Source organism: Electrophorus electricus, chromosome 7 (genome assembly GCF_013358815.1).
Source record: "Electrophorus electricus isolate fEleEle1 chromosome 7, fEleEle1.pri, whole genome shotgun sequence".
In the NCBI taxonomy this organism is placed as follows: domain Eukaryota; kingdom Metazoa; phylum Chordata; class Actinopteri; order Gymnotiformes; family Gymnotidae; genus Electrophorus; species Electrophorus electricus.
The window spans coordinates 22,195,773-22,218,789 of NC_049541.1; the positions used below are offsets into that span (position 1 = coordinate 22,195,773).

The window sequence follows — 23,017 nt, forward strand, 5'->3', positions numbered from 1 at the left end:
TAGAGACAGGGTGAGATTTTAATATGAAGACAACACCGCATTGCCATGTTAGTTTAAAATACCAGAGGAAGCTGAATGAAAAAAAAAAAACGTCTGGGCATCCAACATATATACATATAAACATCGGGCAAAAGAAAACGAACAGGTGTCGTGCACACACACCCACGAGACTGACTGAACAAAAACACACAATGAAACTTTGCAGACAGATTGATTTTCTATTTGGTATAAAACTGGGATTAGACAAAATAAAAACACTAGAATATCTGTTTCCACCAACCTTCCTCCTCTTTAAATACACGTTATATACAAGACGGAAGGCGTTTTGGCCACATTAATTTGTTTGTGGATATTTACTGTGAGAATTCTGGCAATATTTACCTCCATCATAAAAAAATAATGATTGTGGAAATTGAGACAATAGGGAGTATACAAAATATTAAACCCAAGTTCTCCTAAAATGATTCCTGTTACACAGAAAAACATATTTTTCTGTTTGTTGTCTAAATCATAAAAAACTTCAGTGACATATCTATACTTGTAAAAAAAAAAGATGACAACAGATAAACATCTACACTGTGTAGACTAAAGAGGATCTCTGCTGCATGATTTTAGCATCTACTAACTTGACAGTATTTGGAGTTTCCTCTGTGGACGGGGAATGATCTACAAAGAAAAGGCCAACGGCGAACGTGGTAGAGTTCTTTCCCAGATCAGCAATGTCCATTGCATAAGGAACAGAATAATTCTTAGAAATCAGAGTAATGGTCTGAACACACAACATTCACATTCAACAACACTGAACAACTATCTCTCATTCCTACAGTCAAACAAGGAGAGAAAAAAAGAGTCAGAACTTCTTGTAGAAAACACAGATCTCCTGCAATGCTTGATCATATACATTACTGTGTTTTATCTTTTAAATATCACGACAGCCTTTTTCGTGTCTGACATTAAAAACAGGCATCAAAGCTTGATAGAGTCTGGAAACTGAACCACAGAGCAGCTCTATACGTGGGACACAGGACACAGTGAGGGGAGGATTCCTCTCCCCTCTCTCTCTGGCATTCAACACCACACTCTTTCACACGCTCTCCTTCATCACTGCTGGGGTCAGAGCAGGGTGGGCACCACCTGCCCTGAGGGGTGGAGGGTGGAGGGTGGAGGAGGTGTGTGGGTGGAGAGCTGGAGAAGGTGTGTGCGTGGAGAGCTAGAGAAGGTGTGTGGGTGGAGGAAGTGTATGGGTGGATGGCTGGAGATGGTTTGTGGGTGGACAAGGTGTGTGGGTGGAGGGCTGGAGGAGGTGTGTGGGTGGAGGAGGTGTGTGGGTGGAGCCCATGGCTCTCAGTGAATCAGCTCCTCCATTTCGCTCTCCTTGAGTCTGGCATTGTCCCTGACCTCGTCAAACGTGTATGTCTTCACGATCTTCCCATTGTGGAAGACGGTGTGAAGCAGGTCCTGCAGAGACAGACGGGACAGGCAGACGTCTTACGCAATGAAGGGTGGCTGTGTGGAGCATGTCTGGTGCTGATCTGGCCCCGATGTGTGTGTGTGTGTGTGTGTGTGTGTGAAAGCACGATAGTATTCAGTGATGATGTATCCTCCTGGCACTAATGCTAGACACGGCTGAAAGCTACACAGTAACAGAAGAACTTGAGACTTATCTCACAGAAGGCAAGGAGAGACAGCATGGAGAAACAGTGAGGAGACTTTGAGGAGAGACAGCATAGAGAGACAATGTGGAGAGACAGCATAGGGAGACAGTGAGGAGAGACAGCATAGAGAGTGAGGAGAGACAGTGAGGAGAGAGTTGTTCCTACCGCCCCATACTCCTCCAGGTCCCCTTTGCCTTCCTCCAGAGTGACATAATCCCCATTCTGCTTCCGGTGAAGAGACAGACGACCCTTCTTTGACCTTTTGTTGGGGTCAGCTACAGGATCTTTGAAGACATTTACCTGGAAGAAAAAAATGAAACAGTGTGTAAACCTCATTGAAAGAATGCTATCCTCTTCAGATTGAGGTTTACAAAGGAACTAGTCGATACTCTATAAAACCAAGAAATTCAAGTTTTAGGGAGTAGTTAATGGTGTAATACAGCTGTTTTAGGGAGTAGTTAATGGTGTAATACAGCTGTTTTAGGGAGTAGTTAATGGTGTAATACAGCTGTTTTAGGGAGTAGTTAATGATGTAATACAGCTGTTTTCTGGAGTAGTTTATGATGTAATAAAGCTGTATTAGGGAGTAGTTAATTATGTAATACAGCTGTTTTAGGGAGTAGTTTATGATGTAATACAGCTGTTTTAGGGAGTAGTTTATGATGTAATAAAGCTGTTTTAGGGAGTAGTTAATGGTGTAATACAGCTGTTTTAGGGAGTAGTTAATGGTGTAATACAGCTGTTTTAGGGAGTAGTTTATGATGTAATAAAGCTGTTTTAGGGAGTAGTTTATGATGTAATAAAGCTGTTTATGAGACAGGAAGGCCTCACCCCGAGCCCGTTCGTCACCACGTAGCTGCATTTGAAGGAGCAGTTGAGAAGGTCGCGGGTGAGCTTCTGCAGAAGGGCTCCTCCAGAACCAAAGGAGATGTTCTCGATGCTCCACCTGTGCTTCTTCATGCCCTCCACGATCTACAGGACAGTCACACAGCACAATGCCATCGAATGCTGCCCGGCAGGAAGGCCAGCAGTCCTGCCCTCAGCAGAGGTCAGGAGCAGAGGTCAGAAGGTCAGAAGCAGGAGCTGAGCTCACCTCCTGCAGAGTGTTGATGTCCACGCCGTCACCCTGAATTACCCGGATGTAGGGTGGAAGCAGCTTGTAGCCCCTGCAGTTCTCGAAAGGGGGAAACTTCTTCCCTAAAATCTCCAAGACCTGTGAAATAAGACAGTGATGGTCACATGGGAGCCCTTATGCGCAGTGAGACCCCTCACACAGGTGCTGCAGATCTGGGTTCCCCCACAAACCCTTCAACTAAACTGCCTGATCCTGTCCACCAAGGCCTTCAGGAGAGTCAGAATACTACAGTCGGGTACCAGGGTCTGGCACCAGGGTCGGGTACCAGGATTGGGTACCAGGGTTGGGCACCAGAGTCGGGCACCAGGGTCCAGGGTGAAGGTGGCTGTCGATAGTGTCAGATAACGTGGCTCCTTCATCGTTTCCTTTCTCTTTCTTTTAAATAAATAATCATTAATCATAATATCTCATTGTAAAGCTACCACTCAACACTGTATCTGCTGAAAGATGTCCAGATAGAGGAATAAACAACAATCTCATACAGGACAAAGTCATGCTAAACTGGGATTATGGGATTAGCAATACACAGTGCAGTGATCAGGCTTTATTTCGGAACATCTGTGAGCAATGTTACACCTTATGTGAGTTATGTTATCATTTGTTATGTGTCGTGCGATACCTTGCTAGGTGAGTTATGTTATATCTTGTTTGTGTTTCACCTTGTCTTTAAGAAGTAAGACCTGTGCCCAGACATTAAGAAACGCGAGTCCTTGTAGGGTTAGAACGAGAATGTAGAAATACAGCAATAACAACCAGTTACCCTGCAGTCAGCACATCAGGCCTGTAAAACTGTGATGCGGTTCTACTTAACTATCCTGCAGTTTTTACCTTCCTAAACAAATAAACACAATCGGTTTAGTGAATTGCTACAGATACGTTTGACTGCAATTTTGGGGATTTTTACAAATAGTCTGATCAGACCTTTCTCAAGCCCTAAACAAAAACAAACAAACAAACATAAATAAATAAAAGCATGTGTGCAGGTGGGGGTTACCTTCAGGACGGTGTCCAGCGGGTTCCCGGAATCAGGCCGCACCACCAGCGGGGCATCAGCACTGCGTTTCTCCACCAGTGTCCTCAGGTCCTCGCCCCAGATCTTCTCGCAGGCGTTGTAGATGTCGTAGCTGTCGCTGACGATGGACACAGGTACGGACGGAAACTGCTTGATGATGTGTTCAAAGGCATCCTTCTCGTGGTCTTTGCCCCAGGCAGTGATTGTGCTGAGGTGGGGGTGGGGGTTAAACACAGATGGTAAGGGGTGAGTGATGAACACTTTACAAAAGCACGGCGTTTCGAGTAAAACCTTTCAAGTAGCAACAAGTAATACAGCCACTAGAGGGCAGCACAATGTCCTATTTGATGCGCCTGAAAACACATTAAGAATAAGCCAGCTCAATGGTAGCAAAGTTTTCTTCAATTTCAACATTTCATATAATTATATAGTATAATATGTCATCATCACCCACAATGCCCTCGCATAATAAAAGCATTAACTCCCTCGGATAATAAAAGCATTAACTCAAGCAGTAATAATGGCCGAAAATGTAGGAGGCCATTCCTCATCAACAGTGGGCCAGTCTACGCCCATTACACCTCTACATTACACCTCTACACAGCCTACATTACACCTCTACGTTACATCTCTACATTACACCTCTACACTACACCTCTATACTACACCTCTACACAGCCTACACTACACCTCTACACAGCCTACATTACACCTCTATACTACACCTCTACACAGCCTACACTACACCTTTACACTACACCTCTACATTACACCTCTACACCACCTACATTACACCTCTACATTACACCTCTACACAGCCTACACTACACTTCTACACTACACCGTTACACTACACCTCTACAGAGTTCCCTGGCTCTGATATGTGTCTGCCCAACTCTGTTTTGGGAAGGCTTGTGAAGATGCCCAGGCCAACCTCACCTGTGTTCTGCAGCTGGTACAGAAAACCCTGGCACTGGGTCTTTGGTGCCATAGTACTTCTTGATGACTCCAATTCCAGCCACTGTGTCTGTTCCTTTGAAGTTCACCAGGTGTGCGGAGGCACCAATGCCAGCAGTCTACAAGAGAAAGTGAAAATGAAAAACGTTTGTGCAGTCAGGCATCGTCTCGCATTGATGGTATTACATTTGTGAACGTTACTGGAGTTGAACAGTGTTTGTTTGTTTGTTTACCTCCTGTGAAGAAACACCCCTATAGCCAAAGTCATGCAGCTTGTATTCAAGACCCTCCAAAGTTCCAGAAGTTTCCATGAGATACTTGGCCAGGATCTTCTTCTGCTCTCGTGAGTTGGTTGCAACAGTTATGGGGTACCAGATCTGAACCAGGATAGTCTGTAGAGGAACAGTAGTAGATTCAGTACCATCATCTTAAATGTGGGTTTATGTTGAACAGGGCAGGGAACCAGCGGTGGGATAGAAGCAGAACGCTGATCTGAATGCTGATCTGATGACTCTGGGGAGTAGAGCATCCCTGCCCTGGTGGGGCTCAGAGAGCTTAACTGCCTGGTGCAGGTCCGGTCAGTCTAGCTAATTTGAGTGGACGAGTCAGTGAGTTTGCAATAGTGCGGAACAGGAGAACAGCGGGCTGTCACACCATCTTACACCACAGGGTTGGACGCACCAGTGGGCAGGAGTTCAGAGTGCTGCTTTGTTTCAGTCCAGCCAGTCGAGCTGACATCATCTAAACCTGCCGTGTCATCACACAGTGTCATCACACGGTGTCATCAGTGTCTAACCCTGCTGTGTCATCACAGTATCTAACCCTGCCGTGTCATCACACAATGCCTTCACATGGTGTCTAACCCTGCTGTGTCATCACACAGTGTCTAACCTGTCGAGTCATCACACAGTGCCATCACATGGTGTCTAACCCTGCTGTGTCATCACACAGTGTCTAACCTGTCGAGTCATCACACAGTGCCATCACATGGTGTCAATACCTGCTGTGTCATCACACAGTGCCATCACATGGTGTCAATACCTGCTGTGTCATCACACAGTGCCATCACATGGTGTCTAACCCTGCTGTGTCATCACACAGTGTCTAACCTGTCGAGTCATCACACAGTGCCATCACATGGTGTCTAACCCTGCTGTGTCATCACACAGTGTCTAACCTGTCGAGTCATCACACAGTGCCATCACATGGTGTCAATACCTGCTGTGTCATCACACAGTGTCAGCACATGGTGTCAATACCTGCTGTTCATTCTCACTAATGAAAGCAGTCCAGATAGCGGCGGCTGGAGAAAACACTGTTAATTCAGCAGGTCACAGCAGTGGTTTCCTTTACTGGGCCAAACCCATTATAACCAGATTGCAACTCTTCCCCCTTTCAACTAGGAAGCCTGAACCCCATTCATGTCAAAGTGAAACTGCACGTTTGGTCACACCTACTATTTCATGTTTGGTTTAGCCTCTGACTAACGTAGCTTTAAGGTGGGACTGAGTGAAGATCCAGTTGTAATTTTTCTGCACAATCTTGCAATTGGAACTTTATTTGTGAACCAATGCAGTGCAGTCACAGGCCTGTTAATCCAGCAGCTAAAATACCTGAATGTACTCATCCCACAACCATAAGGAGTGTGTGTATGAGGAGATCTGTGAAGAGTGTACGTGAGGAGAACTGGAAGGAGTGTGTGAAGAGTGTGTGTGAGGAGAACCATAAGGAGTGTGTGAGACTTCAGTGGTAAAAGTACTTGACATGTAGTCAGAAGACTGCTGGTTCAAGCCCCACCGTTGCCAAGGTGGGGCCCCTGAGCAATACCCTTAACCTTCAATTGCTCAAATTGTACTCAGTCATAAGTTGCTTTGGATAAAAATGATAGAACCACGAGTTCTGTCATATAATAATTTTATGTTCATGTTTACTTCACACTATCCCTGCAGCCTTCAGAGATAGACAAACACAAGACCGATTACAGCCCCAATCTCACTGGTCTCAGCTGCTCTTGTTTAGACTCTTAAATGTTCTTGGTGATGGTGGAGGAACTAGGTCAGCGTCCCTGGCCCTCAGACACTCCGTACACCAGCACGGAGGGAGATGCACACTCTCCACGCACCCAGTCAGGGTGACAATCATCATCAGACCTTCGCACAAACACAATAGATTTTCTTGTTTCTAAATTTGATTCTATGATTTCTGTCATTTTTTAAAGGTTATTATTCAATTTTACAGTTAGAATCATAGCCCAAGGGCAGGCTAAGTAGTGGCTTTGGGACGACACAGCATTTCAGTCAGTCACATGACACAGCATAGTTCAGACAGTCACATGACACAAGGCATGTAAGGCAGCCTGGGTCATGGGGCTCAGCTCACCCAGGACACTCACCTCCACCAACATCACTCACCTCCACCCACATTACTCACCTCCACCCAGTTGGTGAGCCAGTAGCACTCTGGATCTGTGCTTTCCACGGTGAAGAGCACATTACCACGGGGGATCACACTCCCCTCGGGCACGGCCTTCACCTCGATGGGGAGGTGGCCATCGTATTTCTACAGACACAGACCACAATGGACCATCACTTACATCAAACATTTCAACATGGAAAAAAGAGAAAATAAATAAAACAGTAATACCACAATTGAATTTATTGAGAACACTGATATGTAGCCATAATACATGAGAAAATACTAAAACACTAAAAACAAACTCCTATGTAAATAAAATACAAAAAACACTAAAAACAAACCCCAACGTAAATGAACGTGGTTAGCAGCGAGGCCTACAGAGGCCGTGGAACAGAGCAGAACCGAATAAAGCCTGAAATGTTATTAACTCTGGAACTCTGTATAACCACAGTGCAGAAACTCTTCAGGCTGGGGTAGACCAACATAATTGAGCCCAGAGGACCTGTGAGCGCTGTGAGGGGCATTTTTCAGCCGAGCTGAAGATCTCAGCAGCCTCTGCTGGCCGTTTCTCATTTTCTCCTTACCTCTAGAATGTATTTCCAGCCTTTCTCATTGAACACGTCATCCTGAAAGTGCTCCTGGTACACGTCCTTGGCCTCCTGGATCTTCTCAGAGGTCACAACCTTTCCTGGCAGTCAGCAGAGACAACGCAAATGAGTCTGTGTCTGTGTGTGTGCGCACGCACATGTGTATGTGTGTGCGTGCATGCGCGCGCGTGTGTGTATGTGTGTGTGTGTGTGTTGCAGTCCCTTGTTTTATTACATTAGGAAGGTTTCTCACACAGTGCATCTTTGTCCTAGTGAGTTGTTATATGTACAGACACGTTGACCTCCTGACGCATCCACTGTCCTTCTAACGATCATCTGAGCTGCTTCAGTTCTCAGAGCTCCAACACACACCCTGTAGCCCGTCACCTCTGGGGCTTTGCTGTGCCTGGTCAATTATGTTCTTCATGTCTTACAACAACCTAGCAACGCCCGCCCGCCCGCCCCGCCCCCCCATACCTGGACATTTCACTACAGAGTAGGCAGACGTCAGATGGTGTAACAAATCCTACATTAAACTTCAACAGCGTTAATAATCACTGAACTTCACAGTCTCCAAGGTCGTCCTCATGTCCTCACTCCCAACCAAGGCCAAAGAGATTACGGGACAGACACCCAGGAGCAGTACACAGACGTAAACACAGGCCTGTACACTTGGCTTGTGTGTAGGGTTCCATACCTTTTAAGTATTTGTGAAGAATGTACTGTAAGCCATAGAAAACCGTTTGTTGGTACTTGACTTTGCGGGTCTTGCTGGGGTCTGTTTTCTTCTCACGACACTCGAAGTAGGAGTACACTTTACTAGTGTTGGGTGGGTACTGCTTATAGTGAGTTACCTGCAACACAGAGACAGACAGCTCAGATTCACACACAGTACTGTGTAGACGTACAGTATTAGCAGACTGTCGCACACACCAGGAGAAACATGTCTCACTTCCAACCAACACTTCCATCCATCTGTTCATACAAAAACACATCTGAAGAACATTTCTGAGTACTGACTGAGGCTTCGGAATAGCCCTGAGAGTGTGGAAGGATCTGGAAAATCACAGTCTCCCTCAACTGATACTCAGAACGGTAACAGAGCAAGTCATCCAAACAAGAACAGGCATGTGTGGACCTTCCCGGGTCCAGCGAGCACACCACTATACCAGCGGTACACTACCAGGCTTCTCACCTACTCTCTCATGTGCGCCATTTCATGGCTGAAGCACAGCAATATCGCAAAACATTTCCCTCTGCTAAAGCTTTCATCAGGGACGTACTTCAGCATCTGAGCACTCTGAATGGGGTTTGCTCCGCTGCAGGGGGTAACGCACCGCGTCACTACCCATCCTTCGTCCCAGTCACTGGACTGTGGCATGCACAAATATCAAAAATCTCATATTCAATTCACACATCAGTTGTGAACATTTCTGATGCACCTACTTTGATGGTGGAATGTGGGCTAAGACATTTCCAAAGGCATCTGGGATCAGAGTAATGTCTCCTACCCTCAGCCAAACAGGCTCCTGTTACTGCACTGACGTGCTGTTGGTCTGAGATGCACTGCAGACAAATGTTTAGGAGAACAGATACAAAACAGTCTGCAGCCAAGTCAGAACCTGACTGTGCAGTATTTAAGTTCTCAGATGCCCACTTATCATACATATTAAACATTCAAATAAATCCGATTAGAAAATTTTAGCCCTCCAGAAACTGATAGTTAAGTTCACATCTGGATAATCCGAATGTTCTTTATTAATTTATAACCTTTTCTTCAGAGCATTTACTATGTGTAGAGTTACGGAGAGCTGTTACTCTGTGTAGTGTTACAGAGAGCAGTTACACTGTGTAGAGATACAGAGAGCAGTTACTCTGTGTAGTTACAAAGAGCAGTTATACTGTGTAGAGTTATAGAGAGCAGTTACTGTGTAGAGTTAGAGAGAGCAGTTATACTGTGTAGAGTTACAGAGAGCAGTTACTCTGTGTAGAGTTACAGAGAGCTGTTACACTGTGTAGAGATACAGAGAACAGTTACTCTGTGTAGTTACAGAGAGCAGTTATACTGTGTAGTTATAGAGAGCAGTTACTGTGTAGAGTTATAGAGAGCAGTTACTGTGTAGAGTTATAGAGAGCAGTTATACTGTGTAGAGATACAGAGAGCAGTTACTCTGTGTAGTTACAGAGAGCAGTTATACTGTGCAGTTATAGAGAGCAGTTACTGTGTAGAGTTATAGAGAGCAGTTACTGTGTAGAGTTATAGAGAGCAGTTACACTGTGTAGAGATACAGAGAGCAGTTACTCTGTGTAGTTACAGAGAGCAGTTATACTGTGTAGTTATAGAGAGCAGTTACTGTGTAGAGTTACAGAGAGCAGTTACTCTGTGTAGAGTTAGAGAGCTGTTACACTGTGTAGAGATACAGAGAACAGTTACTCTGTGTAGTTACAGAGAGCAGTTATACTGTGCAGTTATAGAGAGCAGTTACTGTGTAGAGTTATAGAGAGCAGTTACTGTGTAGAGTTATAGAGAGCAGTTATACTGTGTAGAGATACAGAGAGCAGTTACTCTGTGTAGTTACAGAGAGCAGTTATAGCACACAGGACTGGTGGCTTCTCTCTCTCTCTCTCTCTCTCTCTCTCTCTCTCTCTCTCTTTTACACTCTCTCCCTCATGCTCTCTCTCTCTCTCTCCCTCAGGCTCTCTCTCCTCCTGTCTCTCTCTCTCCCTTTTACACTCTCTCCCTCATGCTCTCTCTCTCCCTCTCTCCCTCAGGCTCTCTCTCCTCCTGTCTCTCTCTCCCTCTCTTTTATATTCTCTCCCTCATGCTCTCTCTCTCCCTCAGGCTCTCTCTCCTCCTGTCTCTCTCTCCCTCTCTTTTATATTCTCTCCCTCATGCTCTCTCTCTCCCTGTCTCTCACACTCTCTCTCTCTCTCTCTCTCTCTCTCTCTCTCTCTCTCTCTCTCTCTCTCTCTCCCTCAGGCTCTCTCTCCTCCTGTCTCTCTCTCCCTCTCTTTTACACTCTCTCCCTCATGTTCTGCTGCTCCCTGTCTCTCACACTCTCTCCCTCATGCTCTCTCTCTCCCTCTCTCTCTCTCCCTCAGGCTCTCTCTCCTCCTGTCTCTCTCTCCCTCTTTTATATTCTCTCCCTCATGCTCTCTCTCTCCCTGTCTCTCACACTCTCTCTCTCTCTCCCTCTCTCTCTCTCTCTCTCTCTCCCTCAGGCTCTCTCTCCTCCTGTCTCTCTCTCCCTCTCTTTTACACTCTCTCCCTCATGTTCTGCTGCTCCCTGTCTCTCACACTCTCTCCCTCATGCTCTCTCTCTCCCTCTCTCTCTCTCCCTCAGGCTCTCTCTCCTCCTGTCTCTCTCTCCCTCTCTTTTACACTCTCTCCCTCATGTTCTGCTGTTCCCTGTCTCTCACACTCTCTCCCTCTCTCTCTCTCTCTCCTTCAGGCTCTCTCTCCTCCTGTCTCTCTCTCCCTCTCTCTCACACTCTCTTCCTTTACACTCTCTCTCCCCTCTCCCTGTCAGCTGAACAGCTGTGGCTCAGTCAGGCATGCGCAGGGAAGGAGATCCTGTGCACTCTGCGTTGAGGACACAGCAATGGCACAGAGAGCACATGGTGAACACACATGGTGCATGTGCAGGAGCATGTGCAGGCCACTGCAAGCACATTACCTGCTGCTGGGCCACAACAACACAGCAAATGAATTAGCAGGTCAAATATCACCTTGAAACACTTTCTACCACAATAGACCATTATGTTTGGAGAATTGTAACAGGTGAGTTTCAGTACTGGGCACCTAGCCTCCTTAAAGCAGCCAGTACCTGTTACACTGCAACACAGGTGTGCAACATAGTGACATAAATGAGTTAAACTGTGACAAAGGTGTGTTACAGTGACACAGGTGTGTTATAATCTGACACAGGTGTGTTACTCTGCTAGCTGACCCCATGCTCTGTTCTAGATACTCTACTGATCCTATTTCATTGAATTTCACCACAGCTGGTGCATCAGCTATGTGTGTATGTGTGAGTGTGTGTGCGTGTATGTGTGTGCACGTGCGTGCGCATGTGTGTGTGTGCATTTGTGTGTGCGCATGTCTGTGAGAGTGTGTTTGTGTGCGTGTGTGCATATCTGTGAGAATGTGTGTGTGTGTGCACATGTGTGTGCGCATGTGTGCATGCATGTGTACGTGTGTATATGCATGTATGTGTTTGTGTATGTGTGCGCATGCATATGTATATGCATGTGTATGCGTGCATGTGTGTGTGTGTGTGTGTGTGTGTGTGTGTGTGTGTGTGTGTGTGTGTGTGTAGGCATGTGCATATGCGAGTGTACAGCCCCTTGCTCTCTATCTAAATGTCACTTGCTTCTACTGTTTCACTGGAGCTCTGTCCATCCCTGGGAGGCATAGCCCGTCCAGAGCAGAGACACGGGATTGGTCCAGGGCCAGCCAAGGCCCCTCCACGATCCAATCAAATGCCAGGACACACAACACAAGGACATAAACAGTGTTTCTGTGCTGCTGCAGTTCCAGAGTAATACTGCTACATGTAAACTGACCTGTAAACTGACGACTGTTATGAGACCTGTAAATAAACTAATCTGCACATAAACAACCTACATCAGAGACTAGATCACACACACACACACACAAACCCACACACACACTGGAGAATCTGCATTAGGCCTGGGCCATGACACGCTAGCATCACACACACACATGGTCCACTGTCCTCAGCCTGGTGTGGGACTGTCAGTACTTCTACAACACCCACATGTTTCATAAAACCCAAAGTATAAGTGTCTAGAACAGCAGACAGGAGCGTCCCGCAGTCTGAACAAAACAACCCAGCGATCCTCCGTCGCTGGACAAGTAAATCATGCTCTCTCTCTCTCTCTCTCTCTCTCTCATTTAAAATGTTTCATTTTGCTGTTTGTCTTTTTTAAATTGCTGTAAAATTAAAACAAAAATCATTTAATTATTTTCTAGCTTTTAAAGGCCAACACTAATACTTTGCAGATTAATTACTTTTCAATTTCAAAATTTGTTAGCTGTACAAATTCAACCTAAATACAATGATGCATATTGTCATACTTTTTTTTTTTACATTTTAAACAACCATGGGCGTTAACGCACTGCACCACAGTGAGCAGATTTAGCACTTACAGAGTCCAGGAGTTACACGATTCAGGTAATTCAGGCGTTACAGGGTTAAGATAATGGATGAAATCGTGTGAGTTTTTCATTCCACTCATGCCATAAACAAACTGACTCCATTTGCCGAGATGTAGGTTAGGACGCACCCTGCGCTTCCACAGGCACGGTCACAATGCTGTCACCGCACAGCACGCAGGCTGCTGGAACATCACAGAGGTGACGAAGACCTGCGCTGCACCACAGTGTCTTCACGTCATGCAGCGGAGCTCCACTGGCCAGTCCTACACAGATATGGACTGTTTTCTCGCTCAAAGTGAATATTACAGATATCGCTCTAATTCTGTGGTGGTTTTGTGAACTATTACTTTAAAATGTCACTGATAATAACAGTTAAACAAGAGTGCGTCATCTGTGCGTTTACCACTAAGCCTTGGCACTGATGGGGCACTTCAGCAATAAAAACAGACAAATTTACCCGTATCTACCTCTGCTAGTGTCTCAGGTGTCTCTGAGACGGACAAGAGTCAAATATAGCAAACATTTCCTGAATATGGATTTACAATCGTGATGGTAAATAAGAAACATGCACCGTGTGCCAGTGTCATTTCAACAGGAACCATGAATCTTAAGAAAGCATTTACAGAACATGAGCAACAACCCAAATGCAAAACAGAACGTTATAACAGTCCTGAATTATACGTCTGTAATAACAAATGCAGGGCGACTGCACAGGCACGAGGTGCCCAATATCAGCACTGTCCATCTGGGGTCGCTAGAGCAAAGACTTCGGAAAGTCCAAATTAAAGAAAAAGAGCCAGACCGTTTCTAACAGCACAACAAGCGTATTTGTTCTTCTTGTTCAACACATCTTGCTAATTAAAACATCAGGTCCTTTTTCAAGACACACACTTTTGCCAGTTCTTGTATTTTAAACATTTTTGCATCTTCTGAAGGTCAGGCAGACACGGAGCAGGCCAGCCTACGGATTGCGCGAGCCAGTGGCGAGCATCCTCCATTAAGTTCAGACTTCTACGTGCCACGGGGCAGAAGCTCCGTCCCGGGTGACCTGCGCTAATGATCCGCCCAGCTGCAGCACTCGTGGACTTGGCGAGTTCTTTTCACTCTGCACGTTGTCGTTTTTCACTTTCGATTTCTCCAGGTGCGCAAATTTACACCGGGGATCACCGTCCCGTTTTGGCGCCCGTGACCCGCGGTTAGGCAGTGTGCGCGTGGAGGGGGGGGGGGGGTACGGGGCATGGGGACGGCGCACTAAAATGAAACCACCACGCAAAAAAAAAATAAAAAAATAAAAAATCACCCAGTCCAAAACAGAGATGCGGACGGACAGATAAGTAGCACACCTAATGGCGCGTGCCGCACCGGAGCGCTCGCGGGGCTGGAGCGTCGCGTGTGTACATAAGACACGCAGACGTGACCAGGGCGCGAACTGCAATCTTATTCACTTCATCCGCCTTTTAACTCTACGCCCCTTGGACCAGAACGAAAGTTTCAGTTTCCCGAAAGCGCGTGACGGGCGCTTTCGCTTTTGTTTCTCGAGCGAATGCGACTCCGGTGTGTCCGGTCAGCGAGCTCCTCCTGCCCCGCGGGCACCGGCTCTAACCCGACACGCTTCAAACCGGGCTGATGTCGGGCTCACGCGCGTTCGTCTCCGCTCCGGTTCATTTCACGTTACCCAGTATCATCCATCACCTCGCACAAACCCCGTCTCGTCTCCTCCCGAGCGTCAACTGCGTGCTGGATGCTTCAGACGGGGCCGCGCCACCAGCGCTCCTCTCGCGCCCGGCCTAACGCGTGACACCGACTCATCGCGCTACCGGACAAACCTGTCGGCCTGCAAGGATGCAGCCACCTCGCCCGTCTCATCACTCACAAACCCGTTAACGGAGGCAGGAGCCCGCCGGGCCATCACGGCCACGCGCTCACCTTGTACGAGTCGGTGGCCAGTAGGATGTTGAAGTCTGCGTCCCGCTTCTCCATCTTCCCCGGGCTGCAGTCCGCACTGTCACAGCTGTTGTTCTCTCCGCTCTCCACGGGGAACTCGCAACCTAACACGCACTTAACGACGCCGCTACGGAGCTCGCGGTAGGCGGGACTATGTCGGGTTTCCCGGTAAGTAAATGGAGAACTTCCGCTGACGTCCCACTGTGGGCGGGGCCGAGTTAAGGCCCACGAACGCCTTCATGCATGTTTAGTAATACATGATCACATACGTTTAAAACGCACATATACAGTTTGTAAATGTAAAACCATAATGACGGTCATGACAACACATTAAATGATTATAAAGCACGTTATTAGTAAAGCAGGATGGTGGGAATGAAGAAGTTGCCTTGAGGAATTTGTGGAATGAAAGAATACCAATGTAAAAGTGAAAGTAAAACTTCTAGAAGAATAAAAATATATCATCTTTCAGATCAGAAAGGCAAATTTTCAGATGGTATATCAAGTGGTGGAAAGCTTAGTTCAGTGTGAGACTGACCGTCTGAGACAATCTGTACAGGTTCAATTTTACTCAGAGGATTTGTTCTTATCAAAAGGATTAATATCATTACCAGTAGCAGAAGAAAAGGCAGAGAAAGCCCTCACGTTACAGGATAAAAGGTGCACAGTAATCAAATCAAATAATCAAATAATAATCAAAGTAATAATCAAAACCTCTCATTTATCAATAACACATAACATGCACAGATGTATGACCCTTTGGGACATTGTGAAAAAAAAGACTACAAAGATAATGAGAAATTCCCTGTCTGATAAACAACTGTATTTGATATATTTCACCTTTAGCAGGAAACCTAAATAATTTTCAAGCACTGATCAGTGAGAGGTAGTATAGCTAAACTATAGTGGTATAAATACAGTGCTGTCATTTACCATCCAATTACTACAGCTCGTGTTGTGTGTCTTCTAGGAACAAATCTAAATCTAATCATCTTAATCTATTCTGTGTCCACATTCTCAGACATATCCAACATGGGACTAAAGCCGTCAGCCAGCACGCTGTTAATGTGTTCAGCTGACAGTGTAGCTTCACCTCCTCCTAACACGTCGGATCTGTTCCTGTCAAAAATAACAAAAAAACTGAACTTCATCTGTGTACAAAACAAGTTAAAATACCTAAATACAAACAGGCATTAGGTGAGAGGAACCACTGTTCTGATTATGTAAATATCTCATAAACTCCACCACCTCCTCCGTTACAAGAATCTACTGCTTATCCATTAACTGGTAGTATTTCTAAGGTAGCGAGCTACACAGCTACCTGCCAGTTTATTACCAAAATACACCTTTTTTCATTCAATTCTCTATATTTTCATTCGATGCATTTATAAGAGCGTCCAGCTAACATTTGGTCCAAAGCAGGACGCGCGGTAAATAACGGTACCAATACCGGTACATCGTAAGTGCTCCAGTGTACAGGTCTACAGTAGTGGTGAGTGTAAATGTCTGGTATTTTACAGACATACAGACGGATCACTCATGTAATCAAGTCCAGTTTATTCTCCCACATACTGTTGTTTCCTCCAGTCTATGGTGCAACACAACTCCATTAACTAACACACTTTCAAAATGTCATCATTTTTTAAAATTATGTTGTCGTCCACTGCAATAAGACGGTTGACTAGATTAGCTGAACAAAAAAAAAAAACGGACAACGGAGAGAAGGTACACACACGTTAACCTACACACACCTTAACCGATAAACTTTCCAGTATTAGAACGACGTTACAACCGTTTAATAAACCACCGTTTCACTATATCTCCTCTAATATCCATCTGACCGGACGCTCTGCAGTCTGAACTGATGGGACGTCGCGCCCTTGCGCGCTGGTGACGTTTGAAGCTCTGGTACTGGAAAGGCAGCGCCCACGCCCACACCCAGATATACGCCTCTGATTGGCTATCGGAGACGAGTCACCAGGAGCATTTATCCAATAGGTTGCATCTCTGCTTAAAAGGGATCCTGCGTCAGCCTAAACACAAATATGCCACACTTCACACACCATCTGAAATCGCAGCGTAGGCCTTTCTCTCTGTGTGTGTGTGTGTGTGTGTGTGTGTGTGTGTGTGTGTGTGTGTGTGTGTGTGTGTGTGTGTAATCGCAGTGTGTTTATGGTGTGTGTGTGTGTGTGTGTGTGTGTAATCAGTGTGTTTGTGATGTGGGTGTGTGTGTGTGTGTGTAATCAGTGTGTTTGTGAGGTGTGTGTGTGTGTGTGTGTGTGTGTGTGTGTAATTGCAGTGTGTTTGTGAGATGTGTGTGTGTGTGTGTGTGTAATCGCAGTGTGTTTGTGAGGTGCGTGTGTGTGTGTGTGTGTGTGTGTGTGTGTGTGTGTAATTGCAGTGTATTTTTGAGGTGTGTCTGTGTTGAAGGTAAAATGGGGTGTTTCATGTTCTGTGCATTTTCGCTACGTGCTTATTCAGATCGCGCTCTATTTCCACGTGTCCGTAGCCAAACACTAGGAATATCTTATCAACCACAATGTAAAATAAATAGTTATGTGCAATCATAGACATCAGGAACATATGAAAAAGGACACCTGCTGGATAACGTCCAGTAGCAGGCTAAACTAATCCTCATGGATCATTACGAGCCGGACAACAGGGAGTGGGGCACAGTTCAAGATCGTTCCTAGAATTAAAGAGATGCAAAACATAAAACCTTCATTGCAGACATTAAATCAGTTAGGATTATTTATAAAGTAGAAACTGGTTTGGCAGGTGACACCAGCGACTTTGCCCAGGGGAAACTCGGATTAACAATGAGCGCTGTATAGATACATATCGAGTTACGTGCCAGCGTAAAGACAAAGGCGGGCAGGAGCAGCACTGCATACACCTGCTTTACACCAAAATGGATATTGGATAATGTGCAAAACTTGGAATACGAAGTTTTCCGAATAAATGATATTAGTCCAAATGTTAAATAATTCCTCTCCACCTGATACAATAACTATAAAGAGTTTTCTACTAGCAGCAAACACAGGGTTAACTCTCTCCAGTCTGTGTTTCCCTTTCATCACGTTACAACCACAAAGTGAGGACCCTGCAGATCTGTGGGTATACTTGGTTTATTTTGCTTTGTCATTGAGAACCATTTATTCATAATTAAGTTTGAGACGTTAATAACTACTAACTGGCAATGTTGAAGGCCCGTTCTCAAGACAAACCCTGGAAAAATGACCTTATCCCTCACTTTCCATAATCCATCAGAGTTATGGATCACACTTCCAGTCCTGGACACAGCACTCCGGCTCTGGGGTAATGGTGCATCATGTCATCGTGGGCAAGGTCACATCCAGGATGATGGAAGACAAGACTAACAGTATGAGACGGAAGAGAAGCAGAGCAGAGACTGTACGACCTTGAACATGATGATCAGAGACGTAACTATGAGCAGTAACATAACTTCCTCCTCAGCACATTCAGACTCAAAACTCTCAAACGTAACCTCGTGACTAATGGAAGCGCCACTGTGACTGTGACTACAGTGATACACATTATGAGTGATTTACAGGACGTGGGTTACAGAATGACTAGATGGTGAAGTACACAGTAGAGGCCTGAGCACCCAAACAGGAAGAAGTGTAATGAAACTGATTCAGCTGAACTCCCCTTGAAGACTGTCCATACACAAGAGCTTCTCAACTACTAGGACAGATGGAAGACAAAAAGCCTTTTTACAGTTAAAATGCAAAGCCATATTAAGGAGACTACATATATAATTAGTACAAATATAAACTACATATATAATTAGTAAAAATATAAACTATATATATAATTAGTAAAAATAAAAACTACATATATAATTACTAATAAACACCAACTTCAACTGTCAGTATCAGAAGGAGAGTTTTCTTAGGTGTTCAAAGATAACCTCAGTATCTGGATTCTGCAACAAATGTACTAGCCGTCCAAGATATATGCTGATAACAATTTATATGCTGATAACATCTGTGCATATTGGGCTACTGTACACCAGTTATATCCATCCAGAACAAGGATAAAGTACATGGCATACCATATCCAATCAGGATCTAGGTTTCTTTCCAACATTTTCTATCCAGTGGAACTGATCTCTAAATCCCACTATCCAGAGGTACGTCCAAGTCTGACAGATTTTGCCATAGAAACCACAGCAGTTCCTCCGCTTACTAGGCTCCAGGGCAGGAAGTGTGTCACTCCAGTGCTGTTCACTCGTTACCAGTGAGGTTTAGCATTGATTTAAAGGTTTGCTGCTAAACCATCAAGCTCTACATGAGGAGGCCCCTGAGTTTCAGACCTACTGTCCCCATATAAGAATGTGAGGATTCTTAGATTGCATATTAAATTTATTTGTGCCTAGTACAAATTTCAAATCAAAGGGCTTTTTCAGTATAAGCATCTGCACATTGGATTGACTTCTCCCAGATTCTAGCACTATCAGACTCTTAAAACCCATCTAATTCCCCTTGGTTATGGTTATTCCTGATTCATGGTGGGCTGTACGTGTAGTGAACCGTGTAGTATTTGTTATATTGGTGGTCTCGGACTGTGTTTTATGAGTAAATTTGATTGCATTGTGAAACACACTGTGACTCAGTCTAGAAAAATTCTATTCAAACAAAGACTTTCTTACTAACTCATCTAAACACAAACATCTGCCTTTTTCTGCAGTAGTTGGAACTTTGAGCAAATTTTTAAATGTCAACAAAATGTATCATTGTGTACAGTATTCTGCTTATCAAAAAGGGTTCAACCTGGAGTAAGTGGAGAAAGGTCAGAGAGGTCAAAGAGGTTAGAGAAAAACTCCATAGTGCAAAAAGGTATAAATGTGTTCCTTTCTAAGCACCAGAAAACTGTAATTTATTCAACATAAAAAAGCATAATGCATGATCATAACATGATATGTGGGATAATATGGGATGAAATATTAATAATATATAGACATCATTAACAAACAACCTAGAAAATTAGAAACAAGGAGTGAGATTTTCTTTCTGACTATAAAGGCTGTGGTGATTCTTCTTAGCAATGACATCACTCATCTCGTATCCTTTAACCACTGGTGCTAAGGGCAACAGCTAAACACAAAAATGTTAATATTTGCAAGCTGCAAACAAAAATATCTTATACCTTTACATTACCACATTAAACCAAAAAATATGGGCAAGCAGAACATTTACCAGAAATTAGTAGTAAAATGATATTGGCCTATATCAGGTAATGGACCTTATTATGTTTCATTACACATAAACCCTCTATTAAGTTAAACAGTGGTGGGGTTTCATCATAAAGGATGTCAGTTCTGTTGTCTACGGTCATAATTGTGTGTTCTGCGACCCAGTGGAATTATCACACATGTGCGGCCTTCTGTTTTGTATATATATATATATATATATATATATATATATATATATATATATAAAATGCCTCTGGCCATGATGAAAATACTTCATTGCTCTGGGCTTTTGATGTTGCGGTATAAACAGACACAGCCCTCTGACACCTATTTAGGAAATTGTTAAAATTTCCTTAAATGAGTGAAACTGTCACTTGTGCTAGGTTGCATGGACATCCCAGTGCTTTGTGTTGACTGGCCCACTGTTACACTATGCAAGCAGTGCAAGGTATGAAGCTACCAAAAACACTTTGCACTGTCATTGTTCTGTTCTTAGCAACACTGTTCAATACTTAGCAACAGTCTTTGGGTCCTCACTTGAGAGTAAGGCCTTGTGTGAAGTTTTGTATATTCATCCACAGGTCTTTTGTCTGACTAGTTTTCAAGCTCTCATCACTCTTCAGTTCATTTTCAGCGTTACATCCTGGAACATTTATCAGTGTCTAAGTGTCAGATGACTCCAGAAACATCCATGTGAGGGTGCAGTTCCAGATCTGAGGACATGCCCCGTTTGTGTTAGCTGTCTTCCAGCTCTCTACTGATGGTCAATTCTAGACCATCTATTTGGGAACACTATTGGCTGTGTTTTTTTGAATGACAGGAAACTCTGCTCTCAGCAGTGGCAGATGTGTAAAAACCCCAGTAACACTGTGGGACTTTAGGGACAGCACAGCACCCACGGCCATGCCACCATCATTGCCGGAGCACTGGTGAGTGGAGGGTACTGGTGTGCGGTGGGCCCTGGTGTGTGGAGGGCACTGGTGTGCGGTGGGCCCTGGTGTGTGGAGGGCAATGGTGTGCGGTGGGCCCTGGTGTGTGGAGGGCACTGGTGTGCGGTGGGCCCTGGTGTGTGGAGGGCACTGGTGTGCGGTGGGCCCTGGTGTGCGGTGGGCCCTGGTGTGTGGAGGGCACTGGTGTGCGGTGGGCCCTGGTGTGTGGAGGGCACTGGTGTGCGGTGGGCCCTGGTGTGTGGAGGGCACTGGTGTGTGGTGGGCCCTGGTGTGTGGAGGGCACTGGTGTGCGGTGGGCCCTGGTGTGTGGAGGGCACTGGTGTGCGGTGGGCCCTGGTGTGTGGAGGGCACTGGTGTGCGGTGGGCCCTGGTGTGTGGAGGGCACTGGTGTGCGGTGGGCCCTGGTGTGTGGAGGGTACTGGTGGTCCTGTAGTCTAGACTAACTAGTGGTGGTTGTGTAGCACTAGACTCACTAGACTAACCAGTGAGGTGTGGTGGGTAATTGTACAGATGTGTCTATATGTATAAAGATGTTACATAAATAATTCCTGTCTTTATCCTCACACTCAGGCCTTATACCAGAAGTTTGTGTGTGTGTGAGTGAGAAAGAGAAAGAAAAAGAGAAAGAGAGAGAGAGAGATCTACCAGAGGTCTGGGAGTTGTTGTTTTTTTTGTGTGTGTGTGTGTGTGTGTGTGTGTGTGTGTGTGTGTGTGTGTGTGTGTGTGTGATCTATCAGAGGTCTGGGAGTTTGAGGGTGCAGTGCAGTACTTTCACTGTTCCTGGGATTGTACTCTTCTTGTCTGAGATCAATGAGATCATTCTTGGGGCTTGTTCTAGTCTGTTAGGGGTCACAGCCCCAAAGTGTCCCGATCACTGGACATCCTGTATGTTCTCTCTGTTTCTTCTGCCAGTCCCTGATATTTAGCTAAATTTCCATATTCCTTTCTTTGAATATTTATAACACTTGAAATGGCTGCATCTATATTACCACTGTATCGTTTCCTGCATCTCACCTAATAAATATTAATTAGTATTTGTATTATATAGTGCATTAGTGAAGATGATCATTGGTTTTTCAATTATTCGCATTTTACCAGCATATTAAATCAAATCTACATTTTACTTGCTCAGGAAGAAGTTGCGAATCCGCGACAAAACTGAACACTAGAGGGCGACAAAGTACCATGAATATTCACGCCAATAAAATGAGCAATTACAAAAACAAAAGTAAGATGTCCTCTCACTCTACGCCATGTTTGGGTTTCATTCGTTTTTCAGCTATGAAACTACATGCAATACGTTTAGACAAAACTCACCAAGATTATCCTAGAATAAGAGATTCTAGACTCATATATAAGTATGACATTATGCTCTATTATAGGCAGCGCATATATATATATATATATATATATGCGCTACCTATAATAGAGCATAATGTCATACTTATATATGAGTCTAGAATCTCTTATTCTATATATATATACACAGACACACACACAAGAGCATTATGTCATATTTTACTGTATAAACTGGGGTAAAGGTAGAGCACAGCTACATTATGTTAACCTGATGCCAAATTAGCGCGCGAACAAACACCTGGCTCGCGCGTCCCCGTGAAGAGACTACAAACATGGATGATGTCGCGTTATACTCTAGCCAGTGAGCACGCGCTTCTTCCCCGTGGCTACAGCGTCATCACCAGGGCTGGGCGCTGTGAGCACGCGCTTCTTCCCCGTGGCTACAGCGTCATCACCGGGGCTGGGCGCGGGTCTAAGCTCGGAGCGCATGACAGCTCAGGAGTGCTCCAAGGTTCGTGCGTGTTTAACGGGACTTCCTCCGCCTCCATGTCTCGCGGTGTGCTCGACCACCGGAGGCGGCGTATCTGGCTCGCGGCTTGCTGAAGGGTGAGTGTGTTCAGGTTCCTCGCGCCACCGATCGCAGCCTCCTGTGAGACCGTTACT

General features: G+C 45.1%; 2 protein-coding genes across 3 annotated transcripts in view; one reads left to right on the forward strand and one right to left on the reverse strand.

The window, feature by feature from the left end:
* On the reverse strand, positions 1–15,011 carry nampt1 (nicotinamide phosphoribosyltransferase 1). Its single transcript, XM_027007526.2, has 11 exons — positions 14,870–15,011; positions 8,459–8,615; positions 7,759–7,862; positions 7,190–7,318; positions 4,993–5,151; positions 4,742–4,878; positions 3,785–4,010; positions 2,749–2,868; positions 2,487–2,627; positions 1,821–1,955; positions 1–1,458 (listed from the first exon to the last, which is right to left on the reverse strand). Exons 1-11 carry the CDS (start codon positions 14,921–14,923, stop codon positions 1,345–1,347), a joined length of 1,476 nt encoding a protein of 491 aa, XP_026863327.2. The 5' UTR covers positions 14,924–15,011; the 3' UTR covers positions 1–1,344.
* Positions 14,974–23,017, forward strand: part of pik3cg (phosphatidylinositol-4,5-bisphosphate 3-kinase, catalytic subunit gamma) — a 14,360-nt gene continuing 6,316 nt past the window's right edge. Inside the window, exon 1 of one of the 2 annotated variants that reach the window (XM_027007524.2) lies at positions 14,974–15,055. The gene's annotated coding sequence lies outside the window, so the exon portion shown is untranslated. Of the gene's footprint in view, positions 15,056–22,807; positions 22,961–23,017 lie in introns of those variants that run through there. The other variant, XM_027007523.2, reaches the window with a different exon arrangement.